This window comes from Sycon ciliatum, chromosome 13, assembly GCF_964019385.1.
Source record: "Sycon ciliatum chromosome 13, ocSycCili1.1, whole genome shotgun sequence".
Classification (NCBI taxonomy): domain Eukaryota; kingdom Metazoa; phylum Porifera; class Calcarea; order Leucosolenida; family Sycettidae; genus Sycon; species Sycon ciliatum.
In genome coordinates this window covers 2874209-2897061 of record NC_088655.1, presented here as the reverse complement: position 1 = coordinate 2897061, position 22853 = coordinate 2874209, and the positions used below count along the sequence as shown (strand labels likewise).

The 22853-nt window shown below is 48.7% G+C and overlaps 1 protein-coding gene across 2 annotated transcripts in view; it reads right to left on the bottom strand.

Annotated features, from left to right (window-relative positions):
* Nucleotides 1-22853, bottom strand: part of LOC135829719 (serine/threonine kinase-like domain-containing protein STKLD1) — a 48899-nt gene that overhangs the window by 8331 nt on the left and 17715 nt on the right. For both annotated transcript variants that reach the window (XM_065342111.1, XM_065342112.1), the window contains exons 14-20: nt 12188-12276; nt 11765-11806; nt 7283-7320; nt 6634-6676; nt 2847-2963; nt 2234-2301; nt 1758-1824 (exon numbers count right to left, since the gene is read on the bottom strand). In XM_065342111.1, coding sequence (XP_065198183.1) covers nt 1758-1824; nt 2234-2301; nt 2847-2963; nt 6634-6676; nt 7283-7320; nt 11765-11806; nt 12188-12276 — 464 coding nt within the window. The remainder of the gene's footprint in view (nt 1-1757; nt 1825-2233; nt 2302-2846; nt 2964-6633; nt 6677-7282; nt 7321-11764; nt 11807-12187; nt 12277-22853) is intronic.

Below are 22853 nucleotides of genomic sequence, written 5' to 3'. Positions count from 1 at the left end.
GCGAGGGGTGTTGGACTGTTGGCATAGAGTTTACAAGTTAAGTACGTCAATATCAGATAGGGCTCTCTTGAATTGATCGGCAGCAGTTATCGATCTTACATCAGCCGAGAGGGCGTTCCATGCAATACTGCCGTGAAACATCATACTCGAGCGACCAGCAGGCCCGCGAAGGAAAGGGACTTGGAGCAAGTTGGAAACTTGGCCCCTGGTGATGCGCTGATCGTTAAGCACGGTGTTTGGAGCAGTCGTTGTAAAGAGTTGCTGTAGGAGTGGGCTACAGTATCCATTGATACAGCGGTGTACAAAGATTAGAACTTTCTGAGTGTATGTGTGTGCCAGGCTGACTATACTAAGAAGTGCCAGAAGCGGTGCGGTGGGGGTGAGAAAGCGCTGTTGCAAGGTTGCACGAATGCCGGCTTTGAAACTCTTCTCCAGACGTCCAAGCAACTGGGCAGAAAGCCCAGGAACAAAGCTATTCGAACCATAGCATAGCTGAGAGAGGACCATGCTGAGGAACCAAGTGCGTCTGGCGCGCAAACTGAGTCCTTGGCCATGCCTCCAGAGCTGGCCAATGGTCCTAGCAGTCTTGCGGCTCAGGTGTGCAATGTGGGGCTTCCAGGACAGCTCCTCATCGAGTATTACCCCGAGATACTTAGCCGAAGGTGTGACAGCAAGTTTGTCAGCATGGCAGAACACCTCAGGCTGTGTGTCATCTGCGCCACGGGGCTTTATGAAGAGAAGCCGAGTTTTTGCTGCATTCAGCAGCAAACCAATATCTTCTAGCCACGTGGCGAGGCTTGTGATTGCGTGGCTGAGGGTTCGGCATACTTCAGTGGGGTCGGTGTCTGAGCAGTCGAGAGTAATGTCATCCGCAAATTCTTGGTGGTTTACCGCCGGTGGCAGGATCGTGCTCAATGTGCTAGTGTACAAGACAAATAGCAGGGGACCAAGAACGCTGCCCTGTGGGACACCACGAGAACAAGAAACGGCAGGAGAGAGATGTCCTTGAACTCTGATCTGCTGGAAGCGGCCTGAGAGGTAATCAGCAAACCAAGTGAGTGGAGTACCAGATATGCCAAGAGAGAAGAGTTCAGTCAGAAGACGCTCGTGCTGAACGCGATCAAACGCTTTCGACATATCTACGAACACAACTCCGGTGTACTCTCGTCGAGATTTGGGGGGGGGGGGGTGTGCAGGCTTACTGCACAAGATCTTCTTGCCAAAGAAAACGTTTTGTGAAAACTCGCAACAGCAACAGCATCAGACAACTGGCTTCCGCAACAACAAGCAAACAACCACAACCAGCAGCCGCATCCCTATGGACCAATAAGCAACTAAAGCATGTGCAACAGCTAGCCAGAGTCAGCCACACCTGCGACAGCATACTATTCGTAACAGCGGCCATACTGCCAGTGCATATGAAGAACAATCATATACACAGAGTCAGTAGCAGCAGCATTTGTAGCAATGACGGTTTGACGTATGGTAATAACAGAACAGCAGGGTGGGTGGGTGGGCAACTTTCTGTCTGACAAGAAGAAAAATAATGAACAGCATTCTGCGCCTGCACGCTTTTCCAGCGGCCGCTGTGCCCTCGCACCCATCTATGACCATGTGCAAAAATACACAAAGAACATTATTTCTCGTTTATTTTGCTGCGTTCAGCCAACGAGAAATTAACACTTCGTGTGTGTTCGTGTCTGTGTGTGCGTGAATGCATGTGTGTTGTATGGTATCACATACCCATATGCACCTACCATCAGTAGACAGTACCATAAGAAGCTCCGTTGCTGTTGTCTGTAGCGGAGCAGAGTTTCCAAATTTCTACATTCACAAACACATGCACATGCACGCATCCATGCTCACACACGCACGCGCACACACGCGCACACACACACACACACACACACACACACACACACACACACACACACACACACACACACACACACACATGCATGCATTCACGCTTTCGCGCGCGCGCGCGCGCGCGCACACACACACACACAACCACACCCACCCACGAGACAAAGGAAAATGACACATCATGCTCCACACCCATGTACAATGTAACCGACTGCCGATATTTTCATACTGGCCCTCATCATGCAAACACACCTGCTAGTGGGCTGGAGGAATAGACACCCCCCCCCCTCCGAAAGGTCTACTTGCAGGGCGTTGTACACACATGTACAGAAATCGCTGTGTGCCAGCGTTGAGTTGGCATTCTTACCCTCATTGCCAGACACACCGGGTGAACAGCATCAATCTTGTACAGATAGTCATCACTGCTCTGCTCATCTACACACAGTTCATGCACACACAACACACAACACACACATACACACACACGAGTGGTGATACGATTAGACTGACTATGCACGAGCTACGTGCCTGGGAATGGAGAGAGCACACCATTTCTAATGATGCCTTTTAAATAGCCACAAAATTGTGCAGCTCCTATGGACAAAGGCAAGGAATTGAAAGATTTTTGTTGAAATTTTTAGCATCTTTCCTTCGCTAGTGTGTCCAATTTAACATCCAAGTGGTCGATCCTCAGCAACCACGTATTTTTATCACTACAGTAAACTTGCCAATTGTCACCTTCAATTTATATTCTCTCCCAGTTTTACTGACTTTAGATTGGCCAACATGTTGCAGGGCTTACCACCTTTCAGCAAGTGTATCATCAACTGCAAGGACAGTGTTTGTATGGCCTGCCACTGGCTACGCTGCTTTGATGTGTGTTGTGTTATACGGGTGGAGGAGACAGACTCAATTCGGATTTTCTGAGTTTCTTCCAGGCAGGTGTGACTCCAAGTTGGCCAGTATGCTGTAGAGCTTACCGGCATCCAGCAAGTGTATCATCAACTGCAAGGACAGTGTTTGTATGGCCTCATCTCCCTTGAATCTCTTCATTGTGTGTAGAACCACTTGCTTCTCAGCGTCAGTCATCGACTTGTCTGGGATTATAGGCATAGAGACAGATAAAGAGACAAAACAAGACTTTGAAGCAGCGGTTCTTGTCACTTTCTTCAATATGCGGATACTCCACTGCAACCAATAATCATGTCCCAATCTCCCTCACTATTACGGTCTTACACGGAGATCGTCGTAAAGAGAGATATTCACGACGACTGCAGTGTAAGATCGAGGTGGTGAAGGGGGAGATTGAGACATGATTCCCGTCACCATCTTCTTACAGGACAACTCACTTCAGTCTATGTTCAGATTACAGAAGGTACACACACAGAAGAGAGGTCCGCTCGGAATTAGTTTTAACTCGAGAGTTTCGGGCTTACAAGTAGAAGAACGGGATGAAGCTTTCATTGTAACTCAAGCACGATATGATCATCAGGCAACAGACTGCTCTCTGAGGATCACCTCGTGCGAGCGATGACTTCATCCTCCCCTTCTTTGCTGAAGTAATTATTGACTTTGGCCTTGGGCATCGCGTACTGTATTGGACAGCCTTGAACCGTTCTGTTTTAGAGTTCCATGCCTTTGTAGCAATCATCAGCCAACTGGTGATAAGAAATTCACAATGCCCGGTCGAAGTTTGTATCTTCGTACCAGACGGCACGAAGACTTCTCGATACCTTTGATTTTGTTAGATTTTCATGGCTGTTATCACAATGTGACGGTAGCCAAAGGTCTAGACTACATGACAAACATACCTGGACGGCGTCGCGTCGGTCTCGAGACAGGACAGAATTAGCAAATGTATCAAAAACTACGATACTATTATTCATCTTGCCGGCATCACCCTGACTCAACTGCAAAGAGATGTGTTTTGTGGTGGATTGGACTTTGGCATTCCTCCTAAACTCCGCCGAATGGAAATCTTAGCAGAATTTGAGCTACTCCAGCAGCAATTGTCCAAATTATCAGCTACATCTGATGAAGCAGCAGCGGCTTGCCGGGCATCCCTTGCGGCCGAGGAATATAGGTTTGCACAGTCTTCTCCGGACACCCGTTCGTTTTTGCTTACACGGGAGCACCTCGAAGTAATGAAGGAGCTTCGGAAAAATCCCGACATCATAATCTCTCGCCCTGATAAGGGTCGGACAACAGTGCTCATGTCAAAGGAAGAGTATGAATCCAAGGTGATGGTCATACTTGAGGATACAACAAGATTCTGCAGACTTGTCCCATGTGATGTATACGATCACACAGAAAACATTGACACGAAACTAAGCAAGGATCTATTGTGTCACTCAAGAACTCAACAAAGCACTGAGTACGATTATGATCGTCTAGCGCCAACAGGATTGACCAGACCTAGAATGTATGGACTCCCCAAAATCCATAAGAAAAATATCCCATTACGCCCAATACCCAGCATGTCCGGATCACCACAGTTCAAAACATCCAAGTGGCTTTGTGATTTGCTCTAGCCAGTGCTACGCCTGTACCACTGTGTTAAGGACACTTTTGAGTTTGTAGACAAGCTCCGAGACGAGTCAAGCGGATATATGTGTTCGTATGACGTTGTGAGCCTATTCGCCAATGCGCCATTACGAGACACCATCGACATCTGTGCCAGTGCACTCTACCACAAGTCAAACACACCACCGAGTTTGAACGAAAATGAGATTGTTAAGCTCATGTTGATGGTTACGTATGATGTGGAGTTTTCCTTTGGTAACGTCATGTTTAAGCAGGCAGATGGTGTCGCGATAGGCTCCCTACTTGGCCCTGTATTGGCGAACATATTTGCAGGGTTCTGTGAATCATCCATCAGTCCCTCAATATGACCTTCTATGTACTGTCGCTTTGTTGACGATGTGTACTGCCACAACAAGGATGAAGAGACCCGTGGAAAATTTCTGCTGACTCTGAACAGCCTCCACCCGGAGTTAAGGTTTACATCCGAAGCAGAACAAGACGGTTGATTATCTTTCCTAGACGTGCAGATGTAACGAAATATCAACACCAGGAACTTGGACACCGGCATTTACAGGAAGCCTACTTTCACTGGCCTCTATATTCCATGGTGTGACTACACTCCAACGGAGACACATCTGGTTAAAGCACTGGTATATGATGCACACTGAATCTGTTCAATTAATTGATTGCAGGAGAAATTGGAAAGACTATTCAATTCGGACCGAACCAATGCCCTGTGGTACTTCGACTACCCTGGGTTGGTGCTGTGAGAGCTGTGCTTCACACCTCCAACTTCACACTGTACACATAGCGCTTCCAGGCTCTCACACGTTAGCTCCTACTCCCTTCCCATAGATCTCACACTGCTAACATTATGCATAGCGCATTGCTGACAAGACACATGGCACATAGCAGCTGAATTACCGAGCTTGTATTTAGTGCGCTTCTGGTTGTTGGGGAAGCTCATAGTTATCCTGGATAATAATACCGTCTCAGTGCGGGTTCTGCACGCGTGGAGAAGGAGGTCCATGGTGGTGTATGTTCATTTTATCTGTTTGTCAAGCTATATGTCATACTTGGGGCAGTGTGTGTGTGTGTGTGTGTGTGTGTGTGTGTGTGCGCGTGTGTGTGTGTGTGTGTGTGTGTGTGTGTGTGTGTGTGTGTGTGTGTGTGTGTGTTCAGTATGAAGAAGGACGGTCGGTCTACCCACCCTAAGCAAAAGTAGCATTATACTTCTTTCAATGCCGACAATGTGAAAATCGGTATGTGGATAGAACCCTTCAGCACCTGGACACAAGCATCCGCCAACAAACGTGGATGCCAGAAGACGTGGCAGACCGCGTGAAAACCAAGACTTTGGAGACAGGAGAACTGGAGTGAGAAGCTAAACGGAGAACACTGTCGAAGGAGATGTAGCTGAAGGTACACTGAACATCACACCTTCAACGCTGAGTGACAGGAAACGTGGCAGGCCACGGAAAAAGGCTTAGACGGGTACTGGTGATGTCGCGCAAAGGAGAGATGACAGGACACTGGAGTTGACGACAAAGAAAGGAGCCGTGAGTTGCACTTCGTCTCTACCTTGTCCAGAGTGTTGTATCCCAGTACATTTACGCTAATAGTTTTCATTTTTTCCATTTCAGCCATTCCCCGTATAATGATGAAGAGAAGGGAACGAAAACACTTGATACCTGGCATGAAGTGTCTTCTGGACTGGATTCGTCAATTGCATGATTGCATGCCTACTTGACTTGTTCTAGAGTATATTTTTTCGCCTCCGACCTCCGTTGTCAGAAGCTGTTCGTACTTATCCAAAAACAATTACTGAAGGGACAGGGGCTATGTTAGACATAGCAACTTGTGCTGGGATTACACCATTCAACAGCTTGCAAGGCTGATGAATTGACTTATGTTAAGTGGAAATGCATACATTTCCACATAACCCAATGATTGAGCATGATCTGATTAGCCTCTCAGAGCAATGGGAATCTTGATCAGATGCATGCATGGTTGCATGAACTATAGGGGTTCACTGGCCAGAAAAAAGCCACTTCAACTAGCCGTGTGGTGTAGACCAGGCTAAAATTAGTGGCGGTCAATTCTTCAGCCTTGCAAGCTGTCGAATGGTGTAATCCCAGCACAAATTGCAATGTCTAACATAGCTTGTTCACTATCATCGCTTCAGCGATGGGCAGGAGTATGAGTATGAGTGTTGTTGCATCACTCTACAGACAACAAACTTACCTCTGGCTTCAGTCAGAGTGCATAGGTGCTGCAGACAATCAATCTGATAACACAAACACCCACATACACATGTGCGCGCACACACATATGTGCACGAACGCTCGCACATCGCACACATACACGCACACACACATGCACGCACACACACACACACACACATACACACACCACGAACACCAGCAACACCATCAGCAGCAGAAACAACAACAGCAGCAGCAACAATAAAAAATTGAAAACAGCAACTGCAACAGCAGCTGCAGCAGCAGCAGCAGAAGCACCACAAGCAACAGCAGCATCGGCAGCATCCGCAGCACCATCAGCAACAGCAGCAGCACCATCATGATCAGCACCATCAGCAGCATCACCATCACAATCAGCAGCATCAGCAGCAGTATCAGCAGCAGCAGCTGCACCACCATCAGCACTATCAGCGGCAGTAGCATCACCAGCAGCAGCAGCAGCACCAGCAGCAGCAGCAGCATCAACAGCAGCACCAGTAGCATCAACAACACCGTCAGCTACAAGACTAGCAACCAGTAGCAACAGCACTACGGCTACCTAACGATCTCACTGGGTCAGTGCAATGCAGGCTTTAAGCTTACATGCAGGCTTTCAGCTTACATGCAGGTAAAATCATATTCACACTTACCGCGGTTCCTGATGAATCAGAGTGTGTGTCCATGTGATCTGAGTGCAATGAAGGTTAACATACAGAACAACACGGGCAAAGAAGAATTTCATCATGTGAGAACCAGGCAGTCTAACACCTGGTACAGGCAACTTCGAGCGTATAACGACACTCGGGGGCGGGCATCAGAAAGTGTCCTTATTCGCAAAGTGTCGTTATACCCGAAGTCTCATTATAATTATGTATTTTTATGAGTATTATCGCATTTTTGTCTCAGAGGAAACTGTTTATTACAATTAGATGGGACTTTACTCTGGGCATGGAAATTCTGTCGTTATTCGTGAATTGTCATTATATCCGCAGTCGTTATTAGCGAATTGTCACTATATCCACAGTCGTTATTAGCGAATTGTCATTATATCCGCAGTCGTTATTAGCGAATTGTCATTATATCCGCAGTCATTATTAGCCAAGTTGACTATACACACTAGGCTAATTTTCGGCCGATGCTCCCACACTGACACCGACATGAAACGAACCCGACAGTCGGAAAAGTCGGACTAGCCATTAATCCCTCACATAATATCGTCAAAACTTTTTTATTATTATTTTTCTCACCCCACACCCCTCTACTCTGTTATCGGCCCTCTTAAGAGTTGTGCTCATCACTGTTGCGGCTTCCGATGGAAAATAAAAGAATACTACCAAGTTACTACTACTACTAGCTGTTCACACGCAACTTCACTTGTACTAGTTGTAGGCTTGTCTGTTCACACACGTACACGTGGTACACACACGTACACGTTGTACACAGCCGTGCTAGACCATAGTGGACACTAGACAGCGGAAATGAGATCGGTTTTTTTACACTACACAAGCTACGGGGAAAAATGCGTGAAACGGCTAGCGTCTAGTAGCGATCCAGCGCAGCCAGTTTACGGACTGCACCGATGCTCTCTGTTGTCATGGTTGTTGTAAAATGATTTGTTGTTTTCCTGTGTGTGATGACATTCCCCAAGCTCTCTTCGTCTAGCAGCGTGCATGTGTGATATGAGCATGTGCATGTTGTAGTTGAAAGTCCTTTTTGTCAGTTTTCTTGTTCGTCCTTTTGAGTTAGGTTACTTTCCGTCATGTCGTAGTCCCTGGTTACAGTCTCAATAATATAATGGCAATTGCAATCGTGATGAGCAGCTGGATTTCTTGACATTTGTTAACGTCCTGACTCTGGCAATGTTTGAGATGTCAATCTCTATGATATAAAGACGCAGAGTTTGATCATATCATAACCTGGCCGTCTGGGTATCGGGATGTTGGCCCTTCTACAGCATGAACAAATCCTTCCTCGAGTGGCTTCGGCCGATATTATTGTTGATTACAGTTATTTTCCCTGTGCGGGAACATTGGGTTCTACGAGAATAAGCTTCAGTGAAATGGTGATAAAGCCCATTGTTCTTCACTCGGAGATTTATTAGCAGACCAACAGAGGCAACAAAGAGCGAAACGCCCAGGCGCTGTGCTAGCATTTCAAGCAGTCCCGTGCCAGCAACAGCTGTCAGCAGCGGCCCTAGTCGACTTCCTCCTCTGTGTCACCTACTTCCCAGTTGGCAGCACTCCGAAAGACTGAAGGTATGTTGTCTGAAACAGCCACGACGCCGACACCAAAGGCAAAGTTTGCACCGACAGCTCCAGAATTAGCGACATTGTCAAAGTCAGCCCAGTCGCATTTACCTAGATAGTCTGATCTATTCACCGCTTTCCCAGAAGGCAACCTCTGCATGAACACACAACCTCTGCATGAACACACTAGCTGGAACACGAACAAAGCTGGGCACTTTCATTTATTTACTGGAAGATGAGGTGGAAGTTCGGAAACACTGGGTTGAGGTGTCGGAGATTCCGAAAACAGACATGCAATATGTGGCATTGCTGTGGGGTCAGAGTGCCAACAACAGTATCAGGTTTGGCCGTTTCAAGGTGGCGTTCCCTAGAAAGCTCACGACATGGACCGGAGCGGAATTTTCTGCTCAAGCAAGCTCGTTAGTTAGAGAAGAGCAACAACCAAACTCAAACAACACAGCAACAAGGAACGAACTGAACCTCGAGAGAAGCACAAATAGATAACACGGCGAGCAAGACAAAAGCAAGATAAAAAAAACAGACGACACAGAGTCGGAGATGCCAGACACATCTGCTGCCCTGCAGTGAGCCACAGCTACTCGCTCCACGCGGTATCCTGCTGTTTCCAGTCCACAGCTTACTGTCTACCACCTCTTCTGCAGTCTCCTTTCCAAGTTGAACCAACGTCTTGGCGTTCCCATCAGCTCCTTCTCTCTCGATCTCCTTCTGTTCTTCCCATGGAACTAGTTGTCTCTGTTTTCCCGTCGTGTCCTAGTCCAAATAAAATTATGAAAACCGTGAAACAGTACTTGTCATTTGTGTTCGGTGTCCCGGGGAACGGAATGGCTGTGAGACCATAACAACGTAGTGCCGAAACCCGGGACGCAGAGGACGAGTCAGTTTGTCGTCGTCGTCATCGTCGTCAACAACTATTGTAAGCATGAGAAATGAGAGTGATGGAGAAGGAGATCGAGAGAGAAGGAGCTGGTGGAAGCGCCAAGACTTGAAAAGGAGACTCCAGAGGAGATGGTGGTCAGTAAGCTGTGGACTGGAGACGGCAGGACACCGCGTGGAGCGAGTGGCCGTGGCTCGCCAGAGGGGCAGTGGATGTGTCTGGCATCACCGACTGTGTGTCGTCCTTTGTTGTTCGTCTTGATGTTGTCTTTGTTTTATTTATTTCACTCGACTCATGGTCCATGACCAATTGGCACGTACCTGCGATGCAATATTCGAGAATGAATAAAGTGCCTAGCCCCTTTGGGGCGGGGGCTGGAGTCGGCAGCCCCAGGGTGGAGTCTACATCATTTTAAGTGTAACTCGTCCATGGCGTCTCCCTAGATGCTAGGAATACCATGACATTGTGTGCAGAATCCAGAATAGCATGCTAATCGCAGAATAGCCTCAGAATAGCATTCCGGTCTCAGACTAGCCTCAAAATAGCTTGCTGGGCTTAGAATGGCCTCAGAATAGTATTCTGGTTTTAGACTAGCCTCAGAATAGCATGCTAGTCTTAGAATAGCCCCAAAATAGCATGCTGATCGTAGAATAGCCTCAGAATAGCATGCTGGTCTAAGAAGAGCCTCAGAATAGCATGCCGATCGTAGAACAGTGCGCTGATTGCAGAATACCCAGAAAAGCTGTCCAGACCACAGACCTCAGGTATCAAACACGTATACACACTGTGAGCAGTGCTGCCAACCTTCCGTACTTTTCCTTATCTGTACGGACAATCACTCCTTCGTCCGCAGTGCGGAATTTGAGCAAAATGGTGCGGATAATTGCAAGGGGATCGATCAGCTATGTAGAAGCATATGGGAAGTGTAAATATCAGTGAAAATCCCCGTGCCAAAGTCAGTGTTTGCCATACTACAACTACATGTAGGACACAAATCATAGTCACACATGTTTCGGACTAGAAAATACAGCGACCTGCGTGCCTGTCACACTAGCAGTACGCGAAGTCACTGCAAACTACGGAAAATCAGAAGAAGCAGTGCGCAAGACAGACCCAGTTGGTTGACAGCACTGTGTGAGTGTGAACAGGCAAGCACGGCAGAGGCATGTGTAACTGATGTACATGTGTTAGGCCTAACATGTACACATCTGTATGGCATGGGAATGTACACATCTGTATGGCATGGGTATGTACACATCTGTATGGCATGGGTATGTACACATCTGTATGGCATGGGAATGTACACATCTGTATGGCATGGGAATGTACACATCTGTATGGCATGGGAATGTACACATCTGTATGGCATGGGTATGTACACATCTGTATGGCATGGGAATGTACACATCTGTATGGCATGGGTATGTACACATCTGTATGACATGGGAATGTACACATCTGTATGGCATGGGAATGTACACATCTGTATGGCATGGGTATGTACACATCTGTATGGCATGGGAATGTACACATCTGTATGGCATGGGAATGTACACATCTGTATGGCATGGGAATGTACACATCTGTATGGCATGGGAATGTACACATCTGTATGGCATGGGTATGTACACATCTGTATGGCATGGGAATGTACACATCTGTATGGCATGGGAATGTACACATCTGTATGGCATGGGTATGTACACATCTGTATGGCATGGGAATGTACACATCTGTATGGCATGGGTATGTACACATCTGTATGACATGGGAATGTACACATCTGTATGGCATGGGAATGTACACATCTGTATGGCATGGGAATGTACACATCTGTATGACATGGGAATGTACACATCTGTATGGCATGGGAATGTACACATCTGTATGACATGGGAATGTACACATCTGTATGACATGGGAATGTACACATCTGTATGACATGGGAATGTACACATCTGTATGACATGGGAATGCAAACGGTAACTTACTTATTGCCTGGGAAATCGTGGCGTCGTGATCAACCGGGAACACTGCACAGCACAACGGTACACACACACACACACACACAGGCACACAGACAGGCGGATGGACGAACGGACCGATGGACGGATGCACACACACACGCACAGTATGATAATCAGAAACGGACACGGAGACAGAGAGTATCTATATCCTATATCTCTAAGCAAGTGAAGAAATTCTGAACCCCAAATATTAAATTCAAATTTCATAAAACTCATAGAAGCAATGCACGTGAGCAAACTCCCATACAGTACGTTCAACAAGACCGAGTTCATTTCGGACTTTTCCCATACAAGACTGAGGTCATATTTCTCGACATATCGGACTTCTCCCATACCTTCAACAAGACTGAGTTCATATTTCTCAACATATCTGGACTTCTCCCATACCTTCAACAAGACTGAGTTCATATTTCTCGACATATTCGGACTTGACTAGCATCAAGCATTGCCTGCAGTACTCCACTTCCATCAGCTCTCTGCAGCAGGGAAGGAGAGGCACACACACACACACACACACACACACACACACACACACACACACACACACACACACACCCTGTAGTCACAAACCTAGCTTGGCTACTCTGTAAAATGACATACCGTAAGTCTATAAAATTAAATTTTCGGCCCATTCAGAGTTCGGCCTCCCAGGGCTAAAACACATTTCGGCCACAATAAATATTCAACCTGTACTGTTTGCCTGTATACACTGTCACTATGAACCTTGCAAAACAAAATTTCGGCCGGAAAAAAATTCGGCTACATATGACCCGCCTGAAAATAGCCGAAAATAAATATTCGCCGAATATTTGTTGATTTACAGTACAGTGCGTGGAGATTATTGCCCTAGTAAGATGATAAAATAATACAACACGCGCATTAAGTTAAAGGGGAAGTTAAGCCAAAAATCAAAATTTCACCAGTTGCAGTCCTCTGGGTGCCGAGTGTTGTGTATCGTGTCGGAGAAAGGTCTTCTGGGGTGTCGTCGAGATCTCGTTGCGACCGTGACTCCTGCTTGTCTCCCTGGCTAGGTGCTGCTTGCTTTGCGTTTTTGCGTAGTGTTTTTGATTATTGTTTACTATTGCGTATTGTTAGTGTTCGTTGTGATTTGGTACAGTACTTGTTACGAGATACGACACATTGTGTAGTGTGTGTTTGCAGCACGAAGAAGACTGCTCACCAGAACGGTTAGCTCAGGAGCTTGGGCTTACCTTGTGCAATCACAGTTCATCAGCTTGGACATTGCGCTTGGTCCCATGCGAATAACCGACTAGAATAGTAATTATTTCTTCGTTGCATTTTTGAATTGTGTTCTTGCTAGCTCGTTGATTTATTTAGTTGATGGGTTGATTTGTGTTTGATTACTTATTTATTTGATGCACGATTTATGTGCGCTGATTGCGTGATGGCATGCAATTATGATCATGCTTGCGCCAGCTAGCTAGATGCCTGCGCCGCGCACTGATGTTGAATGAGTTAGTATGCGCCCCGCGCTGTTCATGCATATATGGTACATGGTGTGTAATGATTGCCGCACATGCGTATACGTGCCTCGCCTCGTACTGCTTATGTGCCGCGCGCCGTACTATTGCTGTCGCTTTGCCGCCAAATTTAGCTTCCGCTTTCCGAGCGCTGTACGCTCTTCTGTACGCTCATGCCAAAGTTGGACACACGTTGTGGCTGGCCAGCGCTTTACCCCTCATGCGTTGTTCTTTTCCTTGATGCTGTGGTTTGTTTTTCTTTAGTGTTCTAGAGTTCTCTTTCCGATGTAGTTCGTATTTTTCCAGTCTCTTCTTCTCAATGTATTCTACTGTTCGTTCATTATAGTCCGTAAAGAATTACGTGACCTTTTGTCTTGTGGCGTCTGTGCGATCCTGAAACTTTTGAGGTGTTAGTAGTGAACACAACATTTTGGCGACCACGCCAGGATCGAGACGCGTGAACATGGATGAGGTAGAAGCGAAGCTGATCGCAAATGGTCAAGCTTATGGCTACACTGGAGAGGCATTGCGTACTTACGTAGAGGAGCGTATCGAGAAGCACGAGGAGAAAGTGCGTGCAGACAGAGAGCGCGAAGAACGAGCAGGAAGTAGATTGGAAAGGAAAGATGACGAGCAGCTGCTTGCGAGGATTGCAGATTTGGAGTTGCAAGTCCAGCACACACGAGAGACTCAGAGTGATGAGAGCACTTTGTTGAATACGACGAATGGCAGTTTAGCGAGCAAGAGGGCTGCCATCAAGATGCCGAAGTTCGACGGTAAGCAGACTGTTGAGACCTATCTCGAACTGTTCGAGGATGTGGCAAAGCAAAATGAGTTCAGCGACGACGAGTACCTGATCCGCTTGCGCGTGGCTGTTGCTGGCAGCAAGTTGGAAGGTGCATGCTATGGCTGCAACACCTTTGCCGAAGCGAAGCGCGAGCTGCTGATGGCGCATGGGAAGACCGCCGACAAAGCGTGGCAAGCCCTGATGGCCATACAGCAGAAAAGTGATGAGAGTTTCTACCAGTTTGTGGTACGAGTGACGCGCGAGACGGAGAAGTGGGCAAAACTCGCCAGGCCTAGCCGTACCTCTAGCCGCGGACAAATCGGTGAGCTGGACGACACTGAATTGTTCGGATGTGTCGTACGTCAAGTCCTGCTAGAAGCTGTGTCGGCAGAAACTAAGGCCTTCTTGATCGAGAAGAGATGTTACACGAAGGACTTGAAGGCGTTTGCGGAGGATGGTATGGCTTACCAAACAGCCCACGGACGTAGCAAGCTGAAGCCTGCCAAGTCTAGCACCAGCGACAAACGTATACCGTTTGCGTCGGCAGAGTGTTTGACGGTCAGCGTTGATGAGGCTAACAAGAAATTGTCAGCTATGGCGTCTGAGCACCGAAACGCGTACGTCAAGGCAGAGGGACTGTGTTTCAACTGCCTGAGACCAGGACATCGAGTGATGAATTGTCAGAACAAGGGTCGTTGCAAGCACTGCAACAAGCGACACCACAGTCTACTGCACAGAGAGGACAAACAGGTAACATCCGAACCGATAGCCGAATCGAAAGTCGGTACGTATGAATGTAGTGCAAACAGCGTGCACTTGATGACCGGCGTGGCTGAGGTACAAGGACCTAGCCGAAAGGCCAGTGTACGCATATTCATCGACCCAGGTGCGCAGGCATCGTTCATCACCGCGCCACTGGTGAACTCGCTGCAACCGGCACACCTTGGATCGCAAACTGTCAGGCTGAAGGCGTTTGACGTGGAGCCGAAGTTTGAAAAGATGGACAGGTACCGTGTCACCATCAAGGGTGCAACGAAGTCCATTTCCGTCAATGCCTGGCAAAAGAAGTCGCTAGGTCTCCGATTCGATCCGCTAGCAGACAGCACAATTGCACGTTGGCAGTCACAGGGATTGCAGCTGTCTGATGACTCGACAAAGGCCGGATCAAGCGAAGTGCACATGCTGATTGGAGCTGACTACTGCAATGAGTTCCTTCTCCGCAAGGAGCAAATCAATGGAGAGACGGCCTGGCACACTGAAATAGGCTGGGTGCTGTCAGGACCGGCTAATAGTGAAACCAAGTCAGCGACCGTCAGTGTGAGTTGTATTGAACTTGACCGACTGTGGAAGATGGAAGAGGTGCCGGAAATAGCTGAGACGTTACCGGACTTCCCGATAGAGCGGCAAGGCCCTCATTACCAAGTGGGATTGCTATGGCGATCTGAGAAGCGTCCGCCAGCCAACCTCAACCAAGCGATGGCAGCGGCACACTCACTGCTGAAGCAGCTACAGAGACGAGGTCAACGTCCAGCGTATGATGACGTCCTCATCACTGAGTACTTGAAGCTGGATGCCATTGAAAAGGAACCGCATCCGGAGGAAGCCGGCTATTACATGCCGCATCATGCCGTATTCCGTAGCGACGCCTCAACGACGAAGACACGGGTCGTCTTCAATGCATCCGCCGCCTGCACCGGAGCACCATCCCTAAACGACATGGTCGATCCCGGGCCATCACTCCTACCGGATCTCACTGGTATCCTCCTCAGGTTCCGTGAGTATGAATGTGCTGTACAAGCCGATATTCGCAAGGCTTTTTTTATGATCGGAATGCGTGAAGAAGATAGGCCATATCTGCGTTTTGTTTGGCCTGAGATAGGTAGCGAAGAAATGTGTATCTGGCGTTTAAAGAAGCTGCCTTTTGGAGTGAATTGTTCTCCTTTCATACTTAGTGCTGTGCTGCGCTTTCATCTCGATAGTGCATTCGAGTCTGCTTCTGCTGCTGAGCGTGATATCATAGAGCTGCTGCTGCGTAGTTTTTATGTTGATGATTGCGTTTCTAGCTTGCCATGCTGTGCGGATGCTGAAAAGCTGCAGGAGTATAGCGTTAATGTTTTGCAGGGAGCAGGCATGGAGTTGCGGAAGTGGCGAGGGAACACGATGACCTCAGACCCCGAGGCTGGTTCCAAGGCACTGGGTATTGTGTGGAACACCGAGTCAGATTGTATTTCGGTGGCTGCGCTCGGTGATGTTGAGTGTCCCAAGGAAGTGTCTGGTTGGTCTCGTCGTGCTTTGTTGCGTTGTGTTGCCGCTGTGTTCGATCCGCTAGGTTGGGCGTCACCCGCAGTTGTGCCAGGCAAGATGATGTTGCAAGAGAGTTGGAAGCTCGGCGGTGGTTGGGATGACCCATTCCCTATTGATTTGGCTGTCCGATGTGCTTCATGGTGGGGAGAGCTCGCAGCGCTTTCTTCCGTTAAAATCCCCAGATGGATCGGGTGTACTCCAGATGCTCCAGTCACTTTGCATGTATTCTCAGATGCATCCGAGAAGGGCTATGGCTGTTGTTTCTATGTTGTGTCCGGTTTGACGTCTTCTTTGTTGTGTGCGAAGGCGAAGGTTGCACCTGTTGTACGTCCCACTCTTGCGCGTCTGGAATTGTCGGCTGTGTGTCTTGGCGTGAAGATGTTGTCCTTTGTCGTCAATGAATTGAGAGTGCCAATTGAAAGGATTGTGGGGTGGACAGACAGCCTAACCACATGGCACTGGATCTCAAAGCCGTCGTATCACTGGAAGACGTATGTTGCTAATCGAGTTGCTGCAGTGCAAGAAGTTTCGCAGAAGCTGCAAGTAGAATGGCGTCACTGTCCAGGAGTTAGCAACCCTGCAGATCTTGTCTCGCGTGGTGTCCCAGTGTGTGACTTGCAGAAGGAGATGTGGCTGCATGGTCCGTCATGGTTGAGCGATGAGTCTCAGTGGCCACCAGTCATCTCGTTTCAGAGCACCAATGAGTCCGTCACCGAAGCACGCGTGTCGGCTGTGGAGGTTGACACTCCAGTTGTTTGGCCGTGGGAGAAGTTCTCCAAGTGGCAACGAGCTCGCGGTTTGGTCGCAAGTATGCTGTCATGGCGACACAAGGGTGTTTCGCGTGCAGAATTGATTCCATCTGCTGAGTCTGTGATGTTTCGCGCCATCCGAGAGCAATGTTTCCCCAAGGAGTTGTCCCAGTTGCGGAGCAAGGAGCCACTGAAGAAGGGTTCGAAGCTGTTCAAGTTGTCTCCGTTTCTGGATGAAGCTGGTTTGCTCAGAGTTCGTGGTCATCTGCAGGAGAACGATCTGTCCTACGAGGTTCAGCATCCGATCATCCTGGGCAGATGTCATCTAAGTGAGTTGTTTCTGCGTGATGCTCACCTTCAGCGAATGCACCAGGGTGTAGAGAGCGTGCTTGCGTTTCTACAACAGCAGTTCTGGATTCTCGGAGCTCGTCGGTTTCTTCGTAGCGTGTCGGAGAAGTGCATTGTTTGCCGCAGATTTCGCGCACAGACTGCTGCTGAGGAGATGCCGCCGTTGCCCTCAGACAGGGTGAAGCACCACCAGCCATTCGGTCTCACAGGTATTGATTATGCAGGTCCTTTGTACGTGCGCAGTTCATCAAATGTTCAGAAAGTGTGGGTCGCACTCTTCGTGTGCGGTACAACTCGCGCAGTGCACCTAGAGCTCGTGGATAGCCTGGCGACAGAGGTGTTCCTGCTAGCATTGCGTCGTTTCATCGCCCGTCGTGGGAAGCCGCTGCGTATACGTTCAGATAATGCTACGACGTTCAAGTCCGCCGCAGACAAGGTGGCAATCCCGTGGTTCTTCAATCCGCCATCTGCCCCGTGGCATGGAGGGTTCTATGAGCGTCTGGTGGCATGTGTGAAAGCTCCCTTGAAGAAGGTTCTCGGTCGAGCGTCATTGAGTCGAGACGAGCTGTTCACTGTCTTGACGGAGATCGAGAGAGTCGTCAACTCTCGACCCCTCACTCCGGTTTCTACGGATGTAGCTGACGAGTCGCCGCTGACTCCAGCCATGATGTTGGGAGACATCTTTGCAACCGGTATTGCCTCGTCTGACAGACCACTCGATCCACGGCAGTTGTCCGCTCGAGTCAAGTATGTCCACACCGTCTACGAGCACCTCAACCAGCGTTGGTCGTCTGAGTATCTCATTCGTCTCAGTGAGTATCATCGGTCGAAGTCAACTCCGATTGTCGTGAACGACGTTGTGTTTATTGCCGACGACAACCGGAAGCGGCAATCATGGCGCTTGGGTAGGGTCGCAGAGCTGTATCCTGGAAGAGATGGCAAGTGCAGGGTGGCCAAAGTCCAAGTTGGCCAATCGTCCATGCTACGGCCCATTCAACGCTTGGTTCCGTTGGAAGTAGCGAAGGAGCATGTTGAGCCGCCTGCTGTGGACGCTGAGCCGCAGCCGCAGACACCCGCGAGCGCTGATCCAGTCAACGTCGTCGATGATGTTGAAATACCTTCGACGACCGTTGAACCGCAAGTTACGCGTCGATCTCGTCGTACCGTTCGACCACCCCCTCGTCTTGATTTGTGATCAGTGTGGTTGAAGCCCTTTGGTGGGGAGAATGTTGTGTATCGTGTCGGAGAAAGGTCTTCTGGGGTGTCGTCGAGATCTCGTTGCGACCGTGACTCCTGCTTGTCTCCCTGGCTAGGTGCTGCTTGCTTTGCGTTTTTGCGTAGTGTTTTTGATTATTGTTTACTATTGCGTATTGTTAGTGTTCGTTGTGATTTGGTACAGTACTTGTTACGAGATACGACACATTGTGTAGTGTGTGTTTGCAGCACGAAGAAGACTGCTCACCAGAACGGTTAGCTCAGGAGCTTGGGCTTACCTTGTGCAATCACAGTTCATCAGCTTGGACATTGCGCTTGGTCCCATGCGAATAACCGACTAGAATAGTAATTATTTCTTCGTTGCATTTTTGAATTGTGTTCTTGCTAGCTCGTTGATTTATTTAGTTGATGGGTTGATTTGTGTTTGATTACTTATTTATTTGATGCACGATTTATGTGCGCTGATTGCGTGATGGCATGCAATTATGATCATGCTTGCGCCAGCTAGCTAGATGCCTGCGCCGCGCACTGATGTTGAATGAGTTAGTATGCGCCCCGCGCTGTTCATGCATATATGGTACATGGTGTGTAATGATTGCCGCACATGCGTATACGTGCCTCGCCTCGTACTGCTTATGTGCCGCGCGCCGTACTATTGCTGTCGCTTTGCCGCCAAATTTAGCTTCCGCTTTCCGAGCGCTGTACGCTCTTCTGTACGCTCATGCCAAAGTTGGACACACGTTGTGGCTGGCCAGCGCTTTACCCCTCATGCGTTGTTCTTTTCCTTGATGCTGTGGTTTGTTTTTCTTTAGTGTTCTAGAGTTCTCTTTCCGATGTAGTTCGTATTTTTCCAGTCTCTTCTTCTCAATGTATTCTACTGTTCGTTCATTATAGTCCGTAAAGAATTACGTGACCTTTTGTCTTGTGGCGTCTGTGCGATCCTGAAACTTTTGAGGTGTTAGTAGTGAACACAACACCGAGTCAAATCTTGGTCCGAGGAAGCTGAGACGCTCCCTTCCTCCTTTATTCCCAATCGAACTCGCGCACTTCCACCGAAACTGGGCGACTGCGCCCTACTAGATGGGGATTTGTACGCAAAATCTCACTAAAAGCGCCATGTTGTTCTTAAAAAAGTGCGGATGACCTCGATTGGCCCATATGTTATAATCTTTTGGCCGCTGAGGCGACTGATTTTGGTCGGAAAAGGCTGCGATGTAGCGTTCGGCCCTTATTCCCAATGGAACATGGCTGAACAAGCGGTCACGCGCTCCTGCGTGCACCAGTCACCTAGTCACCGTGCCTGCAGGTTACAACTTACAGCATGTTTGGGCGAGTTTCTGTCACTCGAGTTGAACCTTCGAACCTTTGAGTTGAACCTTGGTGTGAAAGTTGTCGCCTGCTAGTGCGGTGACCAGGTGACTGGTGTACGCAGGAGGACGTGCTCGCTTGTTAAACCATGTTCGATTGGGAATAAGGCCCGAACGCTGCATCGCAGCCTTTTCGGACCAAAACCAGTCGACGCAGAGTCCAAAGACTACAACATATGGGCGTATCGCGGTCATCCGTGCTTTTATAAGAACGAAATGGCGCTTTTAATTTTGCATACAAATCCCCATCTAGTACGGCACATTCACCCAGTTTCAGTGGAAGTGCGCGAGTTCGATAGGGAATAAAGGAGGAAGGGAGCGTCTCAGCTTTCTCGGACCAAGATCATTCGACTCAGCACCCCGAAGACTACAACTGGTGAACGTTTGATTTTAGCCTTAACTTCCCCTTTAACCCTTTAGAGTGCTCGCGTCGATTTCGATGGGTGTTGACAGGTCCACACTCAAGCATTCATGCTGAGTGCTTATTGGATCGTAGAACGCTGAATTTTGGGCAAATGCCCCCAGGACAGGGGCAAATTGAATCCAGCAAAAAAGCCGGGGTCACCATACAAAAAAATCGCGTACTCGATCAATCTCTTCGCGTGAATAAAAAGGACGTGATTTGTGCTGCACTTAAGTTCTTGTCAAAATTTGAGAATGAACGCGGCTGATGCACTTGCTTTGCTTTACGACCTTGACGAGGAGGGAGCTCCTCTAGCTTGAGAGCGACAGCGAAGGGTTGGACGATCTGTAGGATGAGGGTGACATGCTCTCTTCAGACGAGGAAGACCAACTTGACGCAGAACTAGTTTCTCCTGGTGAAAATTGGAGCGATGAAGATTACAGCGCGAGTGATGAACTCTCATCTTCTGATGATGATGAGTCAAGTAGTTCATCCGCTGATCATCAGGAAGAGCTGGCTGGTAATGCTCGCGGCGGTAGACGCGGTCCTGGCCATGGTCGTGGCGTGCCAGGTAGAGGAGACGCAGCAGCTAATGCAGCGCAACAGCAACAATAACATTTGCCTGACGAGGTCGTGCGCAGGGACGTGAACGAGGGAGAGGACGTGGCCGTGTTGCAGTGTATAGTCCACTGAGAGGAATCAACGATCCGGACGACGCTGGTCCAGCAAACTTCCCTGAGTTTGAGCCCGACTCCGAAGCTGGTTTTGTGCCAGCATCAGAAGTCGATATTTTCAAACTGTACTTCTCAGCGGAAATTGTTTCAAAGATCGTGGGCTTCACGAATGCGTATGGGCATGCACATATCCACCAGAAGAGATCATAATGCTAACAAGAATGGACAATGGACTGAGACCAGTGTTGCAGAAATTTATCGTTTCCTGGGCCTACTCCTCCACATGGCATGACACCAGCTCCCACAGATGGAAAATTTCTGGAATACATCCTCTCTTCACAATGGCAACTACGCGCACAAGATGATACCATCTTGCAGACGGTTCAAGGCCCTGTTGTGTTTCCTGAAAATCGTTGACCATACTGCAGAGGATCTTGGTGACCGCTTGCGCAACGTTCGCTACCTGTACGATGCGTTTCGTGCGAAGGCTCACAGTCTCTTCAAGCCAGGCCAGCACATCGCAGTTGATGAACGGATAATCCGGTGCAAAGGACGTAGCATGATGCGCCAGTACATGCCAGCCAAGCCCACAAAATGGGGATTCAAGGCATTTGCAGCCCGCGACAGTGCCAGTGCTATACCGTGGGATTTTGAAATGTACACAGGGCAAGCCAATACGGAAGGTGGACTCGCACCCGATGTAGTAATGCGGCTTGCCAATGAAGACCAGCAGCATGTTATCTTTACGGTTAATTTTTACACGTCTGCCAAGCTTGCTACATCACTGAAAGCCGAAAAACATCCACCTTGTAGGCACTGTACGTATCAATGGCCGTGGCTTCCCCAACGTCATGAAGCAAGACACCAAGACGTTCGAGCGCGTTGCAGAGCGTGGCACTATACGGTACGTGCGGGGCAACCCCACTCTTTATGAGCAGTGGCGAGACAAGCAGGTCGTCACCATGTTGTCAACCGCACACCGGGGTGATCACCACGTTACTGTTAGCAGGCATGGCAAAGATGCAGCAGGTCACCACGTCCAACTGGAACTGAATCAGCCGAAAGTCGTCTCCGACTACAACAGAGCAATGGGTGGAGTTGATACCTTCGAACAAATGGCAGAGACGTACAGGACGCTCCGGAGGACCAGGAAGACTTGGAAAAGCATGCTCTACAATATGGTAGACATTGCAGCGGTGATCAGCTACAGGATGTTTGGCATCTGGTTAACAGCACATCAAGGTAACACCACACGCTCAGCATGCAATCCGCACAACTCATTCCAGGAGTATCTAATCAGACAACTTCCCGGAATTGCAGTCGACGAACCTCCTCCCAAGCGTTCCTTCCGAGAAGCTCCCGAAGAGCCACCAGCCAGCCAGCCTACAGCAGTGCTTATGCATACTGTCAAGCATGATGTGCAGAAAAAAGGATGTCCTGTGTGCCCAAGAAGGAAAAGAGCTCCGGGTTGTCACGTACTGCAAAGTCTGCCGAGTGTTTCTGCACGCCGGCGAGCGAGACTGTTTCGATCGCTATCATGTGCAAAAGTTCCCATAGTTCTCGTCGACAATGCTCAGAGTGTACTCTTGGAAACGACGCATTGTCTTGTCGTAGCTGTGCATGGTAGTCTGTGGGTATGTAGTGCAGTGTGATGTCAGAGAATGCAGAACCTGGTAGGATGGTGGTACTCATTGCTGTACGCACCGTGCCAGTGGCACCGACCCT